Source organism: Ips typographus, linkage group LG12 (genome assembly GCF_016097725.1).
Source record: "Ips typographus isolate SLU linkage group LG12, UJ_Ityp_2.0, whole genome shotgun sequence".
NCBI classification, from domain to species: Eukaryota; Metazoa; Arthropoda; class Insecta; order Coleoptera; family Curculionidae; genus Ips; species Ips typographus.
In genome coordinates, this window is record NC_138433.1 from 904,588 (window position 1) to 927,437 (window position 22,850).

At 38.9% G+C, this 22,850-nt stretch overlaps 6 protein-coding genes and 1 long non-coding RNA gene across 18 annotated transcripts in view; 3 read left to right on the forward strand and 4 right to left on the reverse strand.

Moving 5' to 3' along the window:
- Cip4 (formin-binding protein 1-like Cip4) overlaps window positions 1-4,025 on the reverse strand; it is a 14,009-nt gene extending 9,984 nt beyond the window's left edge. For 3 of the 5 annotated variants that reach the window (XM_081991017.1, XM_081991014.1, XM_081991013.1), the window contains exon 1: window positions 3,852-4,025. In XM_081991017.1, coding sequence (XP_081847143.1) covers window positions 3,852-3,896 — 45 coding nt within the window. In that variant the 5' untranslated portion in view covers window positions 3,897-4,025. Of the gene's footprint in view, window positions 1-1,863; window positions 2,003-3,851 lie in introns of those variants that run through there. The other 2 variants (XM_081991015.1, XM_081991016.1) reach the window with 2 other exon arrangements.
- On the forward strand, window positions 3,367-4,269 carry LOC145736570 (uncharacterized). The gene is made up of 2 exons (XR_014180011.1): window positions 3,367-3,606; window positions 3,666-4,269. It is a non-coding gene; the product is annotated as an uncharacterized LOC145736570 (long non-coding RNA).
- On the reverse strand, window positions 4,202-6,590 carry Cortactin (cortactin). 2 transcript variants are annotated; one of them, XM_081991020.1, is made up of 8 exons: window positions 6,244-6,589; window positions 5,946-6,189; window positions 5,742-5,852; window positions 5,458-5,623; window positions 5,247-5,403; window positions 5,072-5,195; window positions 4,478-5,020; window positions 4,202-4,418 (listed from the first exon to the last, which is right to left on the reverse strand). In XM_081991020.1, the coding sequence occupies exons 1-8, from the start codon at window positions 6,402-6,404 to the stop codon at window positions 4,335-4,337; spliced, it is 1,590 nt and encodes a 529-aa protein (XP_081847146.1). In that variant the 5' UTR covers window positions 6,405-6,589; the 3' UTR covers window positions 4,202-4,334. The 2 variants fall into 2 exon arrangements, with proteins under 2 accessions (XP_081847146.1, XP_081847147.1); XM_081991021.1 differs by lacking the exon at window positions 5,742-5,852 and having other exon boundaries at window positions 6,244-6,590.
- Window positions 6,591-6,785: 195 nt separating this feature from the next.
- LOC145736562 (DNA replication complex GINS protein PSF1-like) lies at window positions 6,786-7,755 on the forward strand. The gene is made up of 4 exons (XM_081991027.1): window positions 6,786-7,019; window positions 7,080-7,144; window positions 7,194-7,462; window positions 7,518-7,755. The coding sequence occupies exons 1-4, from the start codon at window positions 6,948-6,950 to the stop codon at window positions 7,715-7,717; spliced, it is 606 nt and encodes a 201-aa protein (XP_081847153.1). The 5' UTR covers window positions 6,786-6,947; the 3' UTR covers window positions 7,718-7,755.
- Dtwd2 (DTW domain containing 2) lies at window positions 7,710-8,712 on the reverse strand. 2 transcript variants are annotated; one of them, XM_081991024.1, is made up of 2 exons: window positions 8,473-8,712; window positions 7,710-8,417 (listed from the first exon to the last, which is right to left on the reverse strand). In XM_081991024.1, exons 1-2 carry the CDS (start codon window positions 8,556-8,558, stop codon window positions 7,745-7,747), a joined length of 759 nt encoding a protein of 252 aa, XP_081847150.1. In that variant the 5' UTR covers window positions 8,559-8,712; the 3' UTR covers window positions 7,710-7,744. The 2 variants fall into 2 exon arrangements, with proteins under 2 accessions (XP_081847150.1, XP_081847152.1); XM_081991026.1 differs by having other exon boundaries at window positions 8,477-8,616.
- cmb (combover) lies at window positions 8,713-21,513 on the forward strand. 6 transcript variants are annotated; one of them, XM_081990999.1, is made up of 18 exons: window positions 8,713-8,992; window positions 9,149-9,281; window positions 9,348-9,535; window positions 9,626-9,754; window positions 10,439-10,637; window positions 10,692-11,066; window positions 11,124-11,328; window positions 11,377-11,537; window positions 13,893-14,001; window positions 14,053-14,302; window positions 14,784-15,149; window positions 15,201-15,562; window positions 17,190-17,380; window positions 17,430-17,661; window positions 17,714-17,993; window positions 18,040-18,263; window positions 20,550-20,923; window positions 21,280-21,513. In XM_081990999.1, exons 1-18 carry the CDS (start codon window positions 8,858-8,860, stop codon window positions 21,315-21,317), a joined length of 3,951 nt encoding a protein of 1,316 aa, XP_081847125.1. In that variant the 5' UTR covers window positions 8,713-8,857; the 3' UTR covers window positions 21,318-21,513. The 6 variants fall into 6 exon arrangements, with proteins under 6 accessions (XP_081847125.1, XP_081847127.1, XP_081847126.1 ...); XM_081991001.1 differs by having other exon boundaries at window positions 18,049-18,263; XM_081991000.1 differs by having other exon boundaries at window positions 17,436-17,661.
- On the reverse strand, window positions 21,442-22,070 carry LOC145736563 (uncharacterized). The gene is made up of 2 exons (XM_081991028.1): window positions 21,726-22,070; window positions 21,442-21,666 (listed from the first exon to the last, which is right to left on the reverse strand). Exons 1-2 carry the CDS (start codon window positions 21,970-21,972, stop codon window positions 21,542-21,544), a joined length of 372 nt encoding a protein of 123 aa, XP_081847154.1. The 5' UTR covers window positions 21,973-22,070; the 3' UTR covers window positions 21,442-21,541.
- Window positions 22,071-22,850: the final 780 nt, after the last annotated feature.

Here is a 22,850-nt window from a genome sequence, read left to right on the forward strand (position 1 = left end):
TGACCTCGCGCAACCACAGCCAAACTCCCTGGCGTATGGCAAGAAGAATGCGCCGGTTTACGGAGGTCAACGCTTTTTGAAATTTATAATAATGACGTTGGTATTGTTCGCGTGACGACCAGAAGGCCTCCCGTTTGTTTACGTTGGTGTGTGTGTGTGTATACCTGGGTAATGTTATTTTTACTCAATCCACAAAAAAAAAGGAAGTACTGTTAATGGTAAATCCACATGTGTGAGTCACAAACTGAGATTTGACAGGTAAACCAGAAACTAGTTTCAATACTTGTGCACCTTCAAGGTTTTCTGGTTCGAATTACGTAGTGAGTAATGGAGCCCCTGATGCTGCGAGGCTGCGGTAATAAGCAACAACACTGATATGCATCTGTCTAGCAATTAATTTTAATTCAGTCCAGGCATTAATGAAACGCACTGACCACGTATACAAATGACAGTTGTCAAAGCTAAATCTGATTTTTAAAAGCATCCAGGGTCGTTACACTATCGCGTTATTGTTCATCACCCACACGGAGGCCTGTTAAAAAAATCATCCTTTCAATCCTTGTATAGGTTTTATGGAAATTAACATTGAATATTGCATGAGAGGAAAACGATTAGAATCATGACTCATTTCGGGTTCTGTCGTATCCAGTTCTTGCTAACTTTGACATTTACACACCACATGACCTAGTCACGTGAAACTTACTGAAGAGACAAAACAATGGACATTTTTAACAACAATAATTCAACTGTTTAAACATTCAACCACCGTAACGTGTAGTAGCGGCCAATCAGCAAAACGCCTTGGAATTCCGTATTGTAACGTTCTTGTTCGGATCGTGTAATAATTTAGACATTACCGGTTAGTGGACTTGTAGGTTAGCAGACAAGGTGAAACGAAAAAATTCGGCAGTATCCCACCAAAGAATGGTTTATTTGAATGTGTTTAATGGGTTACAACACATAATAACCGTCTTTGTCAGTTAAGGGGGAGGTTTTACGGCCACTTAAGGCGTCTTTACGACTCAAGGGTTGAATTAAAAAAAAAAAGTGTTGAGAATTGGCTTCGCGCCATCTTTGCCTGCCCACGTGGGTTCATAAACTGGTTCTCCAGAAGACAGTGGAGCAAGTCTATTTTTGGTGAATTCTGGGGCCCCAGGTCTACAAGGCCAGTCGAGGTTACTAATCCGATTTTTTTCTCCGTCAAGGTTTTTCGCACTTACAAAAGGGCGCTCCGACAACCAAATCACTCATTCCATATATTACATTGACACGTACAAGAAATCGTATTTGCATACATGGCGATAATTAGTATTGCAAGCAAACATACCAGGAATTTATTGTAGGGGCAAATTGTAGACAATTAATAACAGTTTTCTCAACGAAAAAAAATCCCAGATCTGGTTTGGTAACTGATAAAATTCCCGTTTCCTAACCAAATCATTTGAATGTTGCATAATAATCACATTAGAATGTTTCTACACCTTAAGGTTGCTTTTACTGGTTGTTGAACTATCATTTTTGGTGCTTAATTGAAAAACTGTGTTTTTAACTAAAAAAATGCCCTTGATAATGTTGTAAGCAAAACCAAACATCCGCCAGTAAACGTACACAATTTAAATTGCACTTTTAAGTATATTTATTTTATGAGATTCGATATGGCAAAAAGTGAATCAGCTTCCAGTTCGATCTCGCGTCAATCGCGTTTATTGTTAATGAAAGTGTTTAGAACTTAAAAGTATCACGTTCTTGGTAAAAATCCAGCGTGATTCACTTTAAACTCACGTCCGGTTTAGTCAGGGGGGAAACATTACAGTAATGATTTAGGAAAACTTAAACTTGGACAACTGAACTGAACTGACTTACCATAAAGTCTCTCAGTGTTGTAGGGCTTTGCTAACTTACAGTATGCCACTGAAGATTTTATTGTAGGCTGGTTTATGAGCAAAACCTGCATGGGCAAGTGTGCTGTCACCCTTAACATAATTTTCTCACTTAAAACACCAAAAAAAAAACAACAAAAGTTTACCGGCTTTGGCAGGAAAATTGACAGGCAAAATGTGAGGTTAAAATTTAAGACTACGTTTGACAGCTGACAGTGCCGCGCGCATTGTTGCCAAACGTCTTCACGACTAGTTTCTAGTTGTTGTATAAAACAATGACGTCAGTTTTTTTAAGGAACAAAAGCACAATAAACAACTGCAACATCCTTGCGCGATAGTGTGGTCATTGTTACGCGACTTTATAATAGTTAACCTCGCCAACCAGCAGATTTCTACTGTTTTTTTGCCGATTTCTGGGAAAGTCAAATTACCACGAAATGCAATGCGACACTTCCTGGGTAGACAAGCAACTAATGACCTTTGTGGAAATCTTTGAAAACGCTTATCAAACCGCCGGAACCTCGATAAAATGCACATCAGCTCAAAATAAGGTCAGACTGACTGGGACTTTGTGGGAGTGTATCCTGTAGGTGAACCACCCTGTATAACAGCCTACCATCATCGTCCCTAATGAGATTTAATAAGTATTAAAATTCTTAAGCATTACATGCATTAACACTCTTTATTAAAGCAATTTCTAGTCTCCAATCATCAAAAGACACGCCTCTATTTACCTACACATTAGGGGAAAAAACTACTAAAAATAACAGTGTGGAAAGTTTAATCACGTGATCTAGGAGTCTGGTTTCTTTTTTAATTGCATATAGAGCAATCACCAGGTCATGTGACCTTCACCTTCTAGTTCCCAAGAGAACCATCAAGCATGATGAACTCAATCAGAAACCTTCACTGATTACCTTTAACCTAAATAAATAAACTGATAATTGGATTAGAGACTGATAGTTGTGGAGGCACAGAAACGTAAACAAACAAGCAACTTAAGCTAAACAGTTTTTTCTTTTATACAGTGTACTTAATGATTGTACATTAAGTTACCCAGATGTCTTCCTTCTGAGACCTGAAGGCGTTTTATTGGTTTTGAATGAGTCATCCCCAGGAACTAACCCCGTGCGCCCCTCTCAAGACACGCGCGATCAATTTTCCTGTTTGGGGTGGGTTTTTTTAGGGTATTGAAGGTGGATTTATGATTTATTTTTTTTGTTTATTTACTACTCTCTTGTAAAGGCATCATAAATTTTTATATTACTCATCATATTATTTACCTTTAATCAATAGATATCCTGTTATCTTAACAATGTAAAGATAGTAAATGAGAGGGTTATTTCAGGTCTTATTGTTTTAACTTTTTTCCACCCCAGAATTTATACAATAAAATTAGTCACATGACTAGCAAGATAAATTGAAGTATAAGGTCAGGTGATTGAACTTTGGTCAAATAAAGAAATTTGCATAGCCACCTACTAAAAAATCCCATATCTGTCACAATCAACAAAATAAAGATATTAGGTGTATTCTGGTCTCTTTTTCTCTAATATATAAAAGTGGGAAAACCATTAGATTACAAATAAATGAATAATCAAAGTGAAAACTGGACATCCAAAATGGAAGACAAGCAACTTGTTGTTGGTGCTTGTGAAAAGGATATTATACAGGATGCATTAAGACCTAAGCCTCATCTGAATTTTAATGCCACCTGTACCACCAGGTAAAATACTTGCTAGTCACCTTTTAAGAGGACAGGTTTTTAAGATTTGACCGTTTCAGGATACCCAGACGATCGGGCAACCAGACGGGACCCATTTCGCGTTTTTGCCCCATCTAACGCGTAAATCCATTGCTAAACGACTAAACAGGTAAATGGGTACGCAGATTTTGTTTTTATTCCTGCGGTCTAGTTTGCAAAACGCCGAAAGCGAGTCGTTGTGTAATAAGCGCGACAAGCTAACTTACCCATAGCTCGGTGCCCCAACAAGGGGTCTTTTCCAGCGCCGTCATGGTAATCCAAGACCTGGGGCTTACGCGAAACACTTGAACACTAAATTGTTTACGTTAAAACACTAGAAATTGCTGAACCGACACTACCCAACATGGCTAGTACATCACCGTTTTGTGAACTGAGTAAAAATTAAGCACAAATTGATTCAGGCGAATGGAATAGAAAGAAATAACACCAAACGTCAGTGTATAAGACAAAGATAACCTCAGTAACTTTAGACAGGTGACGTTGATGTTTGTCAGAAACTTCAAAAGCGTGTTGCCAGTGCTGCCAAACTGCAACTAGTAAGTGAAAGAAATACTACTTTTATATTAAAAAGTCTTTGTGTATAATAAAGTATACAATTGTAAAGCTTTGTAAAACTAAAAATAACATTTAAAATAACGAATAAGTACACCGTAATAATACATTTAACTTATTGGGTTGATTGGTTATATTTAAAGCTCGTTGCACTGCACGTAATTAGCAGGGAACAGGCCGTACTTGCCCTTGCATAAGCCTCTCCACCAACCCTCATCAATCTGTGGATTAAAAATTACTCGTTTATCTCCTTATTTTCAGGATTATTAAATCAACCCACCTTCTCGATATGCGTAATGACGTCATCAGGATCAAAGGAAATTTCATCCTCGGCGGCTGCCTGATAATCGTACAGTGCGGTGGCGGTGATTCCGGTGTCCACAATGTCTTCTTGAGTGTAGTAATCCGCTTCTTCAGTTTGCTCGGACGCGACTACCTCCTCTTGAGCTTGGGGCGTCACTTCTTCGTATAAATTCGCTTCTTCAACCAGCGGCTCTTCCTGCTTTTGTTTCTGAAGCTGCTTCAATAATTCTAGTTCTTCTTTCACCGTGCCGCCCGAAGTGGAAGAGCCGTTTTCAGTGTCGCTAAATTGAGCTAGTTTGTCCGGATTCATTTTCTGTGGGACTTCTGGTTCTGGAAGATCATTCTTAGTCGGTTGAGTCAAGAAGGCTGTTTTGGAGGAATCTAATTGTTTTGGTGGGGCTACTTTTTGGGGACTGGAGTTGTCCTGACTGGTTTGGCTGAACAAAGCGGCTTTGGCGTGTACAGTCTTCCTGGGTGCTGGTGAGCTTGTTTGAGAAGTTGGTTGGCTTTCTTGTGAGCTCTATTTAGTGTATTATATCAATTTGGAGTGTTTGGTTGTGTGAGAACTTACCATGCTCTCAAATTTAGCCCTCAGGTCAGACGGTTTGGCACCACCAATGTCAGGCTTAACTTTGGTATAATTCGTACCCACTTTGCTAGCAGGTTCATTGAAATCAGCTGCTGATTTATCCACTCTAAAAAATATTCTTGTAACAAAAGTGTTGAAATAACTAATTCATTTAAACCTGTCAGTTTGCAGGCCAAACTTTCCACCAAAACCAATTTTATGGTCAGTTTGACTCTCATGCTTCTGGGGAGCCTCATGATGGTCCCAACCGACCGCAGATTTGTCTTGCCGGTCCGTTTGAACCCCAAACTTGCCTCCAAAACCTTTGACATAGTCTACAAAACAATCTTAATGCAAAACGTCACAGAAAACCGTTTTGAAAGTAAAACCTTTTTGAGACTCATGTTTTTCAACTTTTTCCACATGATCCCAGCCTACTGCCGATTTATCTTGCCGATCGGACTGCACACCGAATTTACCACCAAAACCCGACACATAGTCTTTTTGTGACGCGTGTTTTTCTAGTTTTTCCTTATGATCCCAGCTGACTGCACTCTGTGGAAAAATGTACACTGAATCTGCTACTGAACCAAGAAAAAAACCACCAGAAAGTTACAACCACAAAAAAATAGAAACCAAGCCACCAGAAGAGTTCAGCACAGATTTACTCTACCTTGTCAACTCTATCAGTTTGAACCCCAAATTTCCCACCAAACCCTGTAGAATAATCCTTTTGAGAAGCGTGCTTCTCAAGCTTTTCCTTGTAATCCCAACCGACAGCACTCTAGAATGTTTGAATCCTTGTAGTATTGAGCATGACCAACAAGGGCATTTATTTGTATGAACTACAATAAATACTGCTAAATTTTACACTTACTTTATCAACACGGTCACTCTGTAGACCAAACTTCCCTCCAAATCCTGATGAATAGTCTTTCTGTGAAGCATGCTTCTCCACTTTACCAACATACTCATTTCCCACAGCAGAAGCATCCATGCGGTCTTTCTGAACGCCAAATTTACCACCATACCCAAAGGCTGCGTTATCAGCCCCATCCTCCAGAGCTTTCTTCTTTTTCAGTGCATCAGCCTCCTTTGTTTCCTCTATCAACTTTTCCATACTATCAAAATATTAAATTATACTTCTAGATGGTTAGTATAAGGTGTATAGTTACTCGATAGCTCCGACTCGACGCCCTGAACCCTCCACAGTGGTGGAGCCCCATCTTTGTTGCTGTTCATCCACATCATTAATGAAATCTGGATCTGTTTCCCAGTCGTCATTGTCGGTGTTGTCGTTGACGTTGATTTGTTGACCAGCAGCAGCTTTCCACATTATTGTGCTTTTCTTTATGGGAAATTGTTTTTCAGATGGGTGGTCTAGTCAAGGGAAACTTTTAGGTTTTATTTAACAGTGAAATATGTGGACCGTTTACACACACACACACACTAAAAGTAGTTTAAAAACCTCGCCCTATTAACTGCTTGCTTATCTATAAAGTTGTGTTTTGTATTAAAATTTAAATAAACTCTCACTCCCACTATTTACAATTTTTAGTTGGGTGACACATCCATAAAAGTTAGGTTAGTAAGTATTCTGTCAACTGTCAATTTTTGATATTGACTACTGCAATTTAGGCAACCAGTTACTTGGTAAATAATTAAATACACAAAAATTGCTTGTTTTGCGTTAGTAGATCCTAAAATACCATTTAAGTTACACTAAAAAAAAAACTAATTTCAAATGTAAAAGTGTAAAATAGTGGTTGGCTTCACTACTATTTGTATTATTCTCATTTCTGTCAACCTTTTACCACCTAACCTAACAAAACAGATTTGGTTGGCGGGAAACCATTGAAATAAATCCATCCAAAGAAACATGTTTGGAGAAAAAGCTTGCAGCTTAATTAAAGAGTTGTCACGATGCGAAGAAGTCCTACCCCCCTACAATGTAAGTGCCACTCAAACTACTATACAACAAACGGTTAAATCACACAATAAAATTTTTCAGTCAGATTTAGTGAAAGAAGTTTGCACAGAAATAAAACAACTGGACGCACAAAACAGAGCAGACGGGTACAATCTGGTCTATTACTGTCAATATCCTTTTACGTGTGGTTTGTAGGGCTGCAGTGGCAAATCAATCAAACGATATGGGGGTGGCTAATCAAGACAATGCACTTTACCCTACATTAAGGGTGGGAGTGGCGGCGGTGAAACGAAACGTCCGGTGTTTGATTGCTTATCACTACCATCGGCTGCGCCGACTGAGAACTATGAGATGGGAGTTTGGTAGTGTGCTGCCGCCAGATATTAGAACTAATTTAACTTCTAGTGAAATTGAGTGGTTTTCTAAGTATTCGAGCAGTTTGGCCAAGTATATGAGATCAATTGGTGTGTAAGAGTGTCAATTAAGTTTTAGTGGTTGTTGTCAAAGTTAGTTTTGTAGGTGATGTAGGTTTAAATTTAGGGATCAACTTAAAACCTCCCAAATCTCTCTATATTGAAGTGAGATGTTTAACTGACTATGGAAAGTATGAATTGTCAAATGGTACTGTAGTTTTGCTGAAAAAGGATAGTAGACATTATCTACCTAGAGCTGAATGTGAAGAATTGATCACCCAAGGTGTATTTCAACATATTGCTTAAAATTATTTTATTTTTCAAATATAAAATTCAGCTAGGAACAGTCCTTAATTTCTCTGCATCCTTAAGCACTCTATTCAGCCTCTTCCCAATGAGTTTAGGATATGAATTACTTTTAATAAGAAACTCTTTACTTTGATGAGACACTGCACCATTTTCAAGTTGGTATTGGCACATAACTTTAAGTGGTTGCAACAGCTTAGTCTTATATGAAAAATCATTTTCTAAAAGTGATAGACACAAGGCTGCAGTCTCTAAAGTACTTAAACACCCATCTGCAGGTTGAGTCCTGATAATGTAGTCACTTGTGTTGGTATTGAGCAGTTTGATTTGCTTTAATTTATGCAAAATGGGACTACTAGAGTAAATCGCCTTGGCTTGAGGCCATGTACCATCAATAAGTACAATATTAAACCCCACAGACACATTGATGTCACTCTGTTTTAATTCTGAAGCACTAGAACTAGGATAAAGAAGGATGCTATTGGGTTGCTCCAGAATCTCAGCCAGGTCACTATGCAAGCCGGGAAAACGTTTTCCTTTAAAAACAAGACAGCAGCCAGGTGCCAGACCAAGTTGTAGCATAGGGGCTGTTCTAAGGCTTCTTTTCTCTTCAGCCGGGTGTTGTAGCAGGATAATACGACTACGGGGCTGTAAGGGCGGATTGGGGATCGACGAGCAGTAGCATACCATTGAAGGACGCCTGTAAGAACCAAAAACGTCTGGCAAGTGTTGCAAAACTTTTTTAGGCTACTCACTCGCATTTATCGCACACCAAACGCATTTCTGGAGGTTCGGACGGTAAGCCACACAGGTCTAAAAAAACCTCCTCCTTTAAATCCATTATTTCAGAGGTTTAAATAGTAAAAACAAAAACAAAGTGTTTAGCAAAAATAGAAAATTCTAACCTATACAAATCATAACAGTTTTGACAGATGACATCTGAAGGTTTGACCGATGTCAAAATGGAGGGTAAATAAAAATAAAAACAAGTTGTACTGTTTCAGATTGAATATTTATGATTATACCGAAATTTCCTCTTCAGTCTTGTTTTGAGTGGCTTAAAAAGTGAATTATTCACACGTTTTTCGTGTATTGCCGTACCGTAACAGTTGGAATTTGCAGTAAAGTAGTTAAAAAAAAATGGCCGATGGCCAAGGCAACATAAACAGATCAAAAAACACGGGCACCGTCCCAAAAATAAAGTATTCGAATAATGCAATGGCGGTACGTGCGACAAAGGACCAAATTAGAAGTCCCAGAATGGCCAATAACCTCGTAAGACAGTTTTATTAGAGTAGATTATTGCTAAAAGCATCTAGAATGTTTTCCTGGCTGTCCCAGCCAATTTAGTAGGAGGCTAGTCTAAAAATACTGTGGCCCAAATTAGAAGTGGAAATCAGGTCATTCCTGTACATTTTATGTACTTTTTAGGCTCCCTCTTGGCGTGTGCATGCTGACTCTCCAAACTTTATCAGAAACAAGGGCAGGAATCGTCAGTTGGTCATGGAAATTGCTTTAGACGGTCCTGAGATTCCTACAACTAATGGTGTAGTCAATTATGCAGGTACGGTCCCGATCGTAAATACTACAATTAAAAATAGTTTTTCTGATATTACAAAACGACTTGCAGTGAATGGAGTGACTCCAGCAAGCAGTTCGTCGACGTCAAGAAGAAACTCTGCAAGTTCAAGCCTTAAATGCGATAACATCACCAAATATCCGGACCGCAAACAGATTGAAGACAAATTAACCCAAATTAGGGAATATTTGGAGGTCACTAGCTCATTGATGACTAGTATTCGAAATTCGGACGAACAGGTGAGTGCTTGCTAAAGAAACTGTTGCTAAAAACCCAAATTGTGCTAAATCATGTGATCAACATTTTTTTTTCGTTTGCACACTGCTCAGATTTTTGATATTGATGAAAAAACCAATTTACTGCAGACAAGAAACGATTTGTTGGACAGTGAAAAAAAATTGTCTAATCTTCTGGAAGAGATTGATAAAAGTGAAATGGCAGAAGCACAGGCAGAACAGGTGATTTATCCCCTTTTTTTTTTGTTTGAAATGCTGCTTAACTAACAGCAAAGAGTACCTAATTGTATAGATTACACTCTATAAATTAGTAATAGCACAATAAAAGGTGTAAAATAGGGTTTTTTCTAATTACTTACCTAAGGGTGTTTTTGTTCTTTTTTGTGTTTTTTTCACTAAAAAAACGTTTTTTTTTTTTTGAAAACTCTTAGCAGTGACATTTATTTTAAAAGTGAGGTTGGGTCCACTTACAAACCCTTCCAGTTGTATTTTTTCCTTGTCAATGAACTAGCACAGTACTACTGGATCCAGTTTTTTAGGGTTTTTGGTAAAAAAAAAACTTGTACCAGAATCCTTTTAAGCTTATTTATGATAACTTTGATTAATATTTGGTCGTAAAGTCAGGTTAGGTTTACATTCATTATTTAAGTCAATGAATTAAATTACAAGGAACGTTAATGGATGGGACACACTCAACAGCAGAATTTCAATACTTATAATGCAGAATAATTAGTTACTCTTTGATTTAATAGTGTTATTAATACAGTGTTTTATATGAGGTATTAATTAGTGTGGTCAGTAACAATTTGATGGCACAATACTGTGAAGTGTTTTTTGGTCCAATTATATCTTCCCAGAACTAGAACTAGTGTTTGTGTCTGATCATCGGCAATTTATTGGTTTTAGGCTTTGGTCAACATAGATAACGAGTCGGAGAACAGTGTAGATTTTACCAAACGGGCAGAATTAGATTTGGACAGTTTCGATAACGAACTAACCGCTCTCCGTGATCAACAGTTGTCGTTGTTAAAGTTACGGCAAAAATCTGAGAATCGTATAAAGGACGCTAGACGTGTACAGGAGAGGTTGTCTTCCGCGTCTCATTGTACGTTTTTTTAGGTTATTTTCACCACTACAAGTCCAATTTAACTGATTTTAGCTAGCAACATTGACAACCAACAGAAATACGATAAAAATATGTCTCTAGCCGATTTCGATAGTGCAATCAGAGAGCTGGAGGAGCGTGCCAACCACATAAACCGTAACAAACCGGCTAATAGCAACGAACCGAATTTTCCTGCCGATAGATTAGTGTCGGAGATGCAACAGTTACAAAGTCAGATAGTCAGCATGCACGAGGCTAATAACGAGAGGGAGCAACTGATTGAGGTGTTGGACAATCGCGACACCGAACTCAGGACTCAGCAGGCTGAACTAAAGAAGAAATTGATGGAACTACAAACGAAAAAAGAACAAGTCGATCAGTTGGTGAGGCAACTGCAAATCATGGACGAGGACAATCAAGGAGACGTTGGTGAGTTAGGTTTGTTCATTCTGGTCAACGATGATTTAAAAATGAACGATTTGACAGCCATGGAAGTGCACAATATGGTAAACATGAAGGAGAAACTGTCCAAATTGAAAGATATGCTGGAAATTGTTAACAACACTACGGAACAGACGTCTGCTGCTGAGGTGGCAGCTGCTGCCAACGAAATTTGTTTGACTGCTGAAAATTTGCAAAACGAAATTTCCAAACCCAGTCATCGGAGAAACGATAGTTTTGTGGAAAATCGGTGCGTTGATTCTGTTGATTAAGTGCCGTAATTAACTTGCGTTTTTAGCCTGGACAATCGCGTCAGCAATTCCCAAAAACAAGTGAATAAGTCACAGGGGGCGAAGCCCCCCAAACCACGTACGAGCAGTATTAATGAAAAAATCGCTTTGCAAACGGAATTGGAGGCGAAAAAACGCGAATTAGAAGAGATTATGGGCAAACACAAAGGTGATTACTTATACTTATAGGGAAAATCTTACTAAGCTGCTAGACTTGTTCAAGAGCATCTGTAAGCTTCTGGGCTGTTTTATAAGTTTCTAGGCTATTACAAGTGCCTCTGGAAGTTGCTAGATAGTTTTGAAATCTTCTGGGAGCTTCTAGACGGTTTTAAGAGTATTTGAAAGCTTCTAAACTGTTCTAGACGCTTTTTGAAGCTTCTAGGCTGTTTCAAGAGCATTAGTAAGATTTTGGACTGTTTTAAGAACATTAGGAAGCTTCTAAACTGTTCTAGAGGACTTTAGAGGCTTCTAGGCTGTTTAAAGTGCATTAGTAAGATTCTGGGCTGTTTTTAGCAACATTTGAATGCTTCTAAACTGTTCTAGAAGTTTTTAGGCTATTACAAGTGTCTCTGGAAGTTGCTATATAGTTTTGAAAGCTTCGAAACTGTTCTAGACGTTTTAAGAAGCTTCTAGGCTGTTTCAAAAGCATTAGTAAGATTCTGCATTGTTTTAAGAACATTTGGAAGCTTCTAAACTGTTCTAGAGGACTTTAGAAGCTTCTGGGCTGTTTTAAAAGCAGTTGGAAGCTTCTAAAGTGTTCTAGACAGTTTTTGAAGCTTCTATGCTGTTTCAAGAGCATTAGTAAGCTTTTGGGCTGTTTTAAGGACATTTGAATGCTTCTAAACTGTTCTAGAAGCTTTTAAAAGTTTCTAGGCTATTATAAGTGTCTCTGGAAGTTGCTAGATAGTTTTGAAATCTTCTGCGAGCTTCTAGACGGTTTTAAGAGGATTTGAAAGCTTCTAAACTGTTCTAGACGCTTTTTGAAGCTTCTAGGCTGTTTCAAAAGCATTAGTAAGCTTTTGGACTGTTTTAAGAACATTTGGAAGCTTCTAAACTGTTCTAGAGGACTTTAGAAGCCTCTAGGTTGTCTCAAGAGCATCAGTAAGCTTCTGGGCTGTTTTAGGAACAGTTGGAAGCTTCTAAACTATTCTAGACGTTTTAAGAAGCTTCTAGGCTATTACAAGTGCCTCTGGAAGTTGCTAGATAGTTTTGAAATCTTCTGCGAGCTTCTAGACGGTTTTAAGAGGATTTGAAAGCTTCTAAACTGTTCTAGACGCTTTTTGAAGCTTCTAGGCTGTTTCAAAAGCATTAGTAAGCTTTTGGACTGTTTTAAGAACATTTGGAAGCTTCTAAACTGTTCTAGAGGACTTTAGAAGCCTCTAGGTTGTCTCAAGAGCATCAGTAAGCTTCTGGGCTGTTTTAGAAACAGTTGGAAGCTTCTAAACTATTCTAGACGTTTTAAGAAGCTTCTAGGCTATTACAAGTGCCTCTGGAAGTTGCTAGATAGTTTTGAAATCTTCTGCGAGCTTCTAGACGGTTTTAAGAGGATTTGAAAGCTTCTAAACTGTTGTAGACGCTTTTTGAAGCTTTTAGGCTGTTTCAAGAGCATTAGTAAGATTCTGCGCTGTTTTTAGCAACATTTGAATGCTTCTAAACTGTTCTAGAAGTTTTTAGGCTATTACAAGTGTCTCTGGAAGTTGCTAGATAGTTTTGAAATCTTCTGGGATCTTCTGGATGGTTTTAAGAGGATTTGAAAGCTTCTAAACTGTTCTAGACCCTTTTTGAAGCTTCTAGGCTGTTTCAAGAGCATTAGTAAGCTTTTGGACTGTTTTAAGAACATTAGGAAGCTTCTAAACTGTTCCAGAGGACTTTAGAATCTCCTAGGCTGTTTCTAGTGCATTAGGAAGATTCTGAGCTGTTTTAGGAACAGTTGGAAGCTTCTAAAGTGTTGTAGACGCTTTTTGAAGCTTCTAGGCTGTTTCAAGAGCATTAGTAAGATTCTGCGCTGTTTTTAGCAACATTTGAATGCTTCTAAACTGTTCTAGAAGTTTTTAGAAGTTTCTAGGCTATTACAAGTGTCTCTGGAAGTTGCTAGATAGTTTTGAAATCTTCTGGGAGTTTCTAGGCGGTTTTAAGAGGATTTGAAAGTTTCTAAACTGTTCTAGAGGACTTTAGAAGCTTCTGGGCTGTTTTAGAAGCAGTTGGAAGCTTCTAAAGCGTTCTAGACGCTTTTTGAAGCTCCTATGCTATTTTAAGAGCATTAGTAAGCTTTTGGGCTGTTTTAAGGACATTTGAATGCTTCTAAACTGTTCTAGAAGCTTTTAGAAGTTTCTAGGCTATTACAAGTGCCTCTGGAAGTTGCTAGATAGTTTTGAAATTTTCTGGGAGCTTCTAGGCGGTTTTAAGAACATTTGGAAGCTTTTAAACTGTTCTAGTCACTTTAAGAAGCTTTTAGGCTGTTTCAAGAACATTAGTAAGCTTTTGGGTAGGGAAATTGTTTTCACGCGTTTCATGTATTTGACAGCTGCCACATCCAACCTAAACCATGACGTCAGAGGCAACCCTGTCAACGACATGTCCTGGAAACCACCGATTTTCGGTCGGGATCAAGACAGCGACGATCGTTTGTCCAGGTCAGTGCGACCGGGGCCGTGAGTGCTGGCAATAATTTTGGTACATTTCAGCGATGGGGACGAGCACGACTACGCCGAAGTCAACCAACAGGAAAGCGCCAACGTTTTCCCCCACCACCACCAATCGAATACCTACTGCGTGCAAAACAGGAGTAAACAATGCTTGGAGGGGCCGTCGCAGCGTTTGCGTAGCGTATCGCGCACTCCGGATCGAAACCTGCGCGGTTTGTCCGTCAACAGCGTCAATAATCCGTCTGAAGGCTCGATCAGAGCTCCACCCAACAATCAAAACCAGGAAAAGGTATGATTTTTAGCCATTTTCCCAGTTTTAATCGATTATTTTCTTCCTATCAATTTTGACCAATCGCTATCAAGAATTAGTATAACAAATGTAAATTTTAAGTGGAAAAATCACTTAACAACTGTCAACTTAGCTGTCAGCAGTTTTTCCGGAAAAAAATTCGAAAAAATTTCACACTCCTCACAGCAACATAAAGAATAGTGTTACCCTTTCTAGCTTGAAAGTTATTGTTCTTATTGTTTTAATTAAAATAAAATGTTTATTTAACTCAGGAAATAATCTTACTAAATATCCCTCGTGCATCTAATTTTTCCTGTGGGAAAAATTTTAACAATTTGTTAAAAAAAATTACTTAGAAACTCGTTTTTTCCGAATTTTTCCGGAAAAATTAAATGCACTAGGGATATTACCACCGAAAAAACACGTTAATTAAGTTTAAAACCAAAATGTAATACAATATAAGTGACAAATTGTTGGGTAGTTGCAAAAACAACTGGAGCTGATCAAAACCTTGTGCGATTCCGTTCTGGAGCAAAACGGAGACGGCAACATTCAGCAGGTGCGCAACAACATCACACCGTGTTCCGGTTACTCCGCGGAGCAGCAGCAAAGAGTGTCGTGTCCGCCCAGTCCGTTTCGCTCCAATCAGAATCAAGTAAACTTGTTCCAGCCAATCGGGGAGCCTCACTGGGGCGGACCACCCCATCAACCGTCCGACTACCAGCACTGGTTGGCCACCAACACTCTGCAAACACAGTCGTTTATGTTAAACACGCTGAACCAGTGTTGCCAAATGTTGTGGTTGCAACAACGGGAACTGACTCAGTTACGCGGTACAGTCGATTCGGTAAGTTTGGGTTATTTTTTTGTGGTAGTGGTTTACAGGTTTTTTTTGCAGCTTCAAGAGCGTCTGGACGGCCAATCGGGACACTTTCAGCCACCCTACGACCAGCCTGTACCGAACAACAACCAATTGCGCGTGCCCACCGCCCCCACTCCTAAAACTAATCACGTGTCTGCCGCTTGCTCCATGCCCAACTTAAATCAGTGTAATCCGGTGTCTAACACTGACATGGCTTTCGCTAACTCCGCCCACGGGCTACCTAACAGCGCCCTCTTGGAGTCTTGTCTGAATAACGCCACGTTGCACGCTAATTTGAATTCTAACCTCAATCAGCCGCCCATGTGGAACGGGCAGGCGTTGAATAATCAAGTTGCCCCGGGCAACCGGGCTAACAATTATTGGGACAATTTCAGAAGGTAATAACCCCACTTTTTGTTTTTTTTTGTTTTAATTAGTTAACTCTGTTATTGTTTTTGTTCGTTATTTTGTTTTTTTTATGTTGTCAGTGGGTCAGGTGGTGACACGCACAAGTTTATTTTTAACTAAAATGGTGAGTTTTTGTGTTGTCAATTTACAGTGTTGCCAACGTGTTGTGTAACATTTTTGATGGGAGGTGTTCAGTGAATGTTGCCGTCACATCTCTTATTTCACTAGACAGGGGCCTCTACAACTGTTTTAAAGTGCCAGAGGCCTCTAGGCCCATTTTGAGAGTGCCATGCTACCGAAAACCTCGTAAAAAGTGCCAGAGGCCCCTAAAAGTGTCTTAAACCTTCGAACAACTGCTTTAAATTGTCAGAAGTCTCTAGGACCGTTTTGAATGTGCCAAACACCTCTAAATGCTACTGAGAAGTTTCTAAAACGGTCCAGAGCCCTCTACAGGTGTCTTAAACGTTTCCAGAACTGTTTTGATTTGCCAGAGGCCTCTAGGAGCATTTTGAAAGTTCCAGAAACCTCTAAATGCTACTGAGAACTTTGTGAAAAGGTCCAGAGCCCTCTACAACTGTCTTAAGCTTTTCCAGAACTATTTTAAACTGCCAGAAGCCGCTAGGATCATTTCGAAAGTTCCATAGACCTCTATATGCTGTTGAGAACCTTCTAAAAAGGTCCAGAGCCCTCTACAAATGTCTTAAACGTTTCTAGAACTGTTTTGATTTGCCAGAGGCCTCTAGAACCATTTTGGAAGTTCCATAGACCTCTAAATTTTGTTGAGAACCTTCTAAAAAAGTCCAGAGCCCTCTACAAATGTCTTAAACGTTTCCAAAACTGTTTTGATTTGCCAAAGGCCTCTAGGAGCATTTTGAAAGTTCCAGAAACCTCTAAATGCTACTGAGAACCTTCTGAGAAGTTCCCGAGCTCTTTACAACCGTTTTAACCTACTAAAAAGAAGCAGAGGCCTTTACAAGAGCGTCTTAAACCTTCCCAGAGTTGTTTTAAATTGTCAGAGGCCTCTAGGACCATTTTGAAAGTGTCAAAGAGTTCTAAATGCTACTGAGAACTTTCTGAAAAGTTCCAGGGCTCTCTACAGGTGTCTTAAACGTTTCCAGAACTGTTTTGATTTGCCAGAGGCCTCTAGGACCATTTTGAAACTTTTAAATGCTTCTGAGAACTGTCTGAAAAGTCCCAGGCCTCTCTGCAACTGTCTTAACCTTTCCCAAAACTATTTTAAACTGCCAGAAGCCGATAGGATCATTTTGACAGTTCCATAGACCTCTAAATGCTGTTGAGAACCTTCTAAAAGAGTGGCCTTTTAAAGGCCTCTAGAATCATTTTGAAAATGCCAAACCTCTCTCTAAATAATACTGCAAACCTTTTAGAAATTTGCCAGAGGCCTCTAGAGCACATTTAATCATCGACATACGAATTGAACAGTCAGAACAGACTATACTTTCTATTATTCATTCCTAAATAACTTGCTTACTTAACATACCTTGTTAAGACTTTTATATGTCTATGGTGAGCCATTGAGGTGTTGCCAAGCGCTGCTAATTAACGGATTTGAGCAACTAGTCTAGAATTTTCAGTGTTTTTACTTAACCATTTCAGTTACTCACGTCAGAATCAGTTATCATCGAAAAACAGTGAAAGTAGCGTCCACAACGCTACAAGCGGCTTTGAAAGGTTCCAATTGGATCGCGTGAATCCATTTCCCTTAATGGGAACCAGCTCGAAAACCAACTCGGAACATTCCTCCACCAATTCTAGGGAAAACACGCCCAGAAAGCACAGTTTTAAAAGTTAGTTTCGTCATCAAAATTGACTTGAAATTGGTTTAATTAACAATAGTTAAAGTTCCCAGACAAAACGTCGAAACTGTCAATCCAGCTGTCGAACAGGCACCGCCCCCTGACGTGCTCAACGTCAACACACAAGCAGAAAGGTTCAGTTTGAGCGGTCTGGACGTCGATTTGAGTCGTTTGTTAACTGTCAGTTGTCACAGTAATTTGTCCACTGCGGATGGCGAGTCCAGCGAAGACCAGACAAGAACCACCAGACAAGACCAGCGCACACCCAAAAAGTAAACGTCACAAACAACTTTGAAAAAACAATTTTAAAAAAATGATTTCCAGAAACAAGTTGCTGGATGAACTGCGCGAGAATGTGTATAAAGAGGTGGCGTCACTGATTTCGGCCAATGAGGCGCGACCACACTTTTTGATTCAGCTGTTCAAGGATTTGCAGAAAATCGAATCGGATTCGTTACGTTTGAAGATTCTGCAGTCGGTGCAGAATATTTTGACGCAATCGATGGCTGTCAGACCGGAAGAGGCGGTGTTGCCAGATGACAGCGCCAGTCCCTGGGCCAGGGCAACGAAACAGTTTTCCTCCGACATATTGAATTTACGTTTGGTTGGTGTTTGCCCTGGTGCTGTTTGCACACTGAATCGAACAATAGGTTTTACAGGACACCGACGAGCCTTTCCTGCAAAACTCCTACAAGGAAATCGTCTCGTTGCTGGACTCCAAAGAGGGCGACGTAATCAACAGTCAACTTCTCGGCAACATCAAGCAGGTTTTCCTGGACAGTGATTTGTTCAAGGATTCGGTAAAAGACGCCGTGTTCCTGAAACATTTCTCCAATGTGCTCAATGACGTTTTGGAACAATATCGGGGCAAAATGTAAGTGACAGTTGACATTAAAAAAAAAAAAAATGTGACAGAATGACAGTTTTTAAGCGCGCCATTTTGATTGCACAGCCTACTTGATGTTTTTGGCGTTTTGCCTACTTTCTATGCTTTGAACTGAAACTTCACCACAAATTCAGTTTTATATGTCAGCCAGCGGTTCCCAAAATGTTTTGGAATTTTGTTCGGATCTTGGAATTTTACCGTTTTTAAATCGTTGACACTTAAAATGTTCTACGTCCTAACCTAACCTGTCAGTGGCTCAAAAAATGTCTTATTAACACTCTGACTTGACAGGAACAAAATTGGGCATTTTTGCAATGTCAGCGGTTTTCAAAATGTTTTTCTAGTTTTGGAATGTGACTGGCTTTAAATCAGGAAGACTTAAAATGTGATCTGCCCTAACCTAACCTGTCAGTGGTTCCAAAAATGTCTCCTTAACACTCTGACTTAAAACAGTTAAAATTACGCTTATTTGCAGTGTCAGTTGGTTTCAAAATGTTTTTCTAGTTTTGGAATGTGACTTAAATTACTCCTTTATTTGACAAGTTACGTCAAAATGTCATAGAAAACAAAAGATAGAGCAGACTTCAAGCTTTCTAAAAATATGCCCACATGAGTTGATTGATTACACCGTTTGGCCGCTAGAGGGCGTCAAAGTTTCTTCATTATAAAATCACATTTTTTTTGACACCCTCTGCTTTGACCGTAAATTACTCCCTTATTTGACAAGTTACGTCAAAATGTCATAGAAAACAAAAGATAGAGCAGACTTCAAGCTTTCTAAAAATATCCTCGCATGAGTTGATTGATTACACCGTTTGGCCGCTAGAGGGCGTCAAAGTTTCTTATGGACAGGAAGACTTAAAATGTGGTCTGCCCTAACCTAACCTGTCAGTGGTTCCCAAAATGTCTCCTTAACACTCTGACTTAAAACAGTTAAAATTACGCTTATTTGCAGTGTCAGTGGCTTTCAAAATATTTTTCCAGCTTTGAAATTTTTACCGTCTTTATACCAAGAATGCTTTATGCCCTCATCTAACCAGTCAGCGGTTTCAAAAATGTCGTATTAACACTTTGTAACAGGAATTGACAAGAAAAACCATTTTTAGTGCCACTTTTCACTTTGTACGTAAGGACGATTTTCGCTTAACGCAAATCAGTAAAGTTAAGGAAATCCCGTTTAAGTGTGCGATTAATTTGAAGCGAATTTCGACCTTAATGCAGTTAGTGTACAAAAAAACCTGTAAAAGTACGGTTTATGTGGAATGGGAGCTATAAAGTGGTGGAAAATTAAAAAAACCCACCCTAAAGCTAAAGTACCCTTAAATCACAGTTTTTTAAACCCTTTTTTAGGGGGATTATCCCTGGTATAGTCAGGGTAAAAGTTTTTTTTCTAGTTATCCATTAACCCCCGTAACTCGGTTATTTAACAAAATATCAAAAAAATACAAGAGAGAAAAAGCATAGAGAATTTAATTCTTTACAAGAAAGCCAGTGGGTGGTTTTGCCCTAACTAATATCTGAAGGGAGATATTTGTCAAAAACCCTTCTAAGGGTGATAGGCCAGAAAATGGTAGCAATCTACTAACCCCTGTAACTCGGTTATTTGTCAAAATTTGGAAAATACACAAGAGAGCAGAAATATAGGGAATTTCATTCTTTACAAGAAAGATAAGGGGTGGTTTCTGCCTAACTGGTCCCTGAAGGAAGATATTTGCCAAAAAAAACATTTTAAGGGTGAAAATTGCTTAAAACCAACCCACACACACTAAACGGAGTTTTTAGCCATAAATCAAGTCTAAATTAAGCAAAAAAGATCTTTAAACCCCAATCATAATAACTAAAGTAGTGGCGTATTAAATTTGTTTAATACAAATACAGGGAGTCCCAAGTTAGTAACTTTGGTAATTTAAAATTTGACCCGCTCGCTACAAGGAATACTTCAACAGGTTCCCAGTATACAGGGTGTCCGAATAAACTAATTTTTTCCAGTATAAATCGCAAAAAAAATTGAAAATTGTCATTAAGGTCGATTTTTGCCTGCTTTAATTCGGCGTTTATAAGGGAATTGTCGTTTACTCAAGCAACTTTTAGCAAGCGAATTTGGACCTTAAAGTGGTAAAAACGCTGAAATTATCTTAAAGGCAGTTTTCCTGAAACATTTCCCCAATGTGTTTTCCTAATCTTGGAATTTTACCGTTTTTAAATCCTAACCTAACCTTCTTGGAAGTTACACGGCTTTAACAAACCAAAACAATTCATAACCCAATTTTGTAGGGTGCGAGAAATCAAAGCCCACTTGATCCAAAACGTGGGCGATTTGCTACAGGGCGAACTGTCTTTCATACATCTGATCCAGGAAACGATCCCCGAAAGCGCCATCTGTCAGGACGACAAAGAAGTACCTTTATTCGATTTGTCCTTACAGCAACAGAATGACAATGTGCAAAATGACGATTTAACCGAGGCCGACCAGGACCGTTTGGGTCAAAGCGAATTGGAGGATGAGGGCGCTGTCGGCGGCGTTTTGAACCACGAAGACGGTTTGAATGTTCCTGTTATCGATTTTTCCGGTAACGGCGAAGGACTTGACCAAGTTCCCACCAGATTACCGACTAAAATCAAGTCGGGCACCAACACCCCCACTAGTGGTAAGTAATGCCCGTATACAGATGTGGTAAATCCAAAACCGACCATAGGAAAACCGCGTAACGGACAGAGAAACGTACATTATTGCATGCGCGGGACTAAGACATAAAACAAAAAAAATATCAAGTAGGCCATATTTTTAGCGCGCTGTATTCAATACCCTTGACAAACTTACTTACGGCGTTTGGCAACAGCGCGCTAAAAATATGGCCTACTTGATATTTTTTTTTGTTTTATGTCTTTCTCCCGCGCATGCAATTACCTACGTTTCTCTGTCCCTTTCACGGTTTTCCTATGGTCGCTTTTGGATTTACCACACCTGTATACAAGGTGTTCATTAATTCATGTTTACCAACAGATTTGGGTGGTACGCATCGAGACAACGAGCCCTACTGAGACCGGCTTAGTTTAACAAATTTCTTGAGGGACTTGTGTTTTCCTAAACTTGATTCTGACTGAGTTTACTACACCCACAGAAAATCTCCCCTTTTTGATTATTTTTGTAACTTAACTGTGTTAATTGCAATGTTTTAGATTTATATTTATTTGTTTAAGTCACTTACAGTTCTTAAAAATAAATTTTACAAAAATATACAGATATATTAATTACACTCTAGCACTCAATTATTCGCTGATATCCAGTGATAATAACTACACCCGTGAGTTTCCCTCAATAAATCCTCTTCCAAGGGAGTCTTTGTAGGGGAACACATTTTACGGGGCTGGCTGCCTAACTTGGCACACTCTAAAATTAATCAATGACTGAGATCACTTATATTTATACATTGGAATGATGTGTTTTACCATTTTGTCGGTGTCGTTTCCAATTTTTAAGGGGCTGTTCATCAGTGGTTCTGCAACGTTTCCGGTAACCACGGGCCAATGCTGGGTCAACGCACGGTTCTGTTTGCATGGGTTCATCCTGTATTTGCACCGGTAACGGTTGATAACCGTAATAAACGTTTGACGACACGCCAACCCAAGACGACTTGGGCGTCTTGCTTAATGCCATCGTTTCGAAATTGCACGTGTTTAATTGATTTTCACGCATTTTCCAAACGGGAACCGAATAATTATTTGCGAAAACTCAGAGACGCCGCGTTCCCCATACAAACTGAAACTGAAATGCCAAACAAAACAAAGAACTTTTTTAGTTTTTAGGTTAGACTTTTAAACTTGTTCTGTCATCTGTGCGTTAAATATTACCTCGATGGTCACGTGATCTGCTCCATGGAATTACCTATTGGATCACGTGATGATTTATATGAATAGACTGAATTTGGAGCTATCTTTATACTTTATTTAAAGTTTGGAAAATTCACCGTAAATTCAGTTTTTAAGTTACAAGCTTCAAAAAGTCTTCAAATGTCAATTTTGACAATTTTAACGCCGAAAAACAATGATTGACAGTATTTGACACTTTTCGGACAATTTTCAGTCCTCATGACGTCATTTCTAACAAATTCTTGATGAAAACAGTCTCTGTGACGTCGTTTGACTACTTAAAGACAACAGAAATGCCTAAAAAGTCAATTTTGACACCTCCAAAACAGAAAAACTGTGATTGACTGTATTTGACGATTTTTGGAAATTTTTCAGTCTTTATGACGTCAATTCTGACAATTTCAAGATGAAAACAGTCTCTGTGACGTCGTTTGACTACTTTAAGACACCAGAAATGCCTAAAAAGTCAATTTTGACAACTCTAACACAGAAAAACATTTTTTACTGTATTGGACACTTTTCGGACAATTTTCAGTCCTTATGACAAATTCTTGATGAAAACAGTCTCTGTGACGAAGTTTGAAGCCCTGTAAAAGCCAAACAATATCAACATCCAAAGTTGAATAATTATTTAAAAAAAATCTTATAAGAAATCTTGACACATGGTGAATGCGTCTTGTGGCGAAATAGGCAAAAAAATAAATA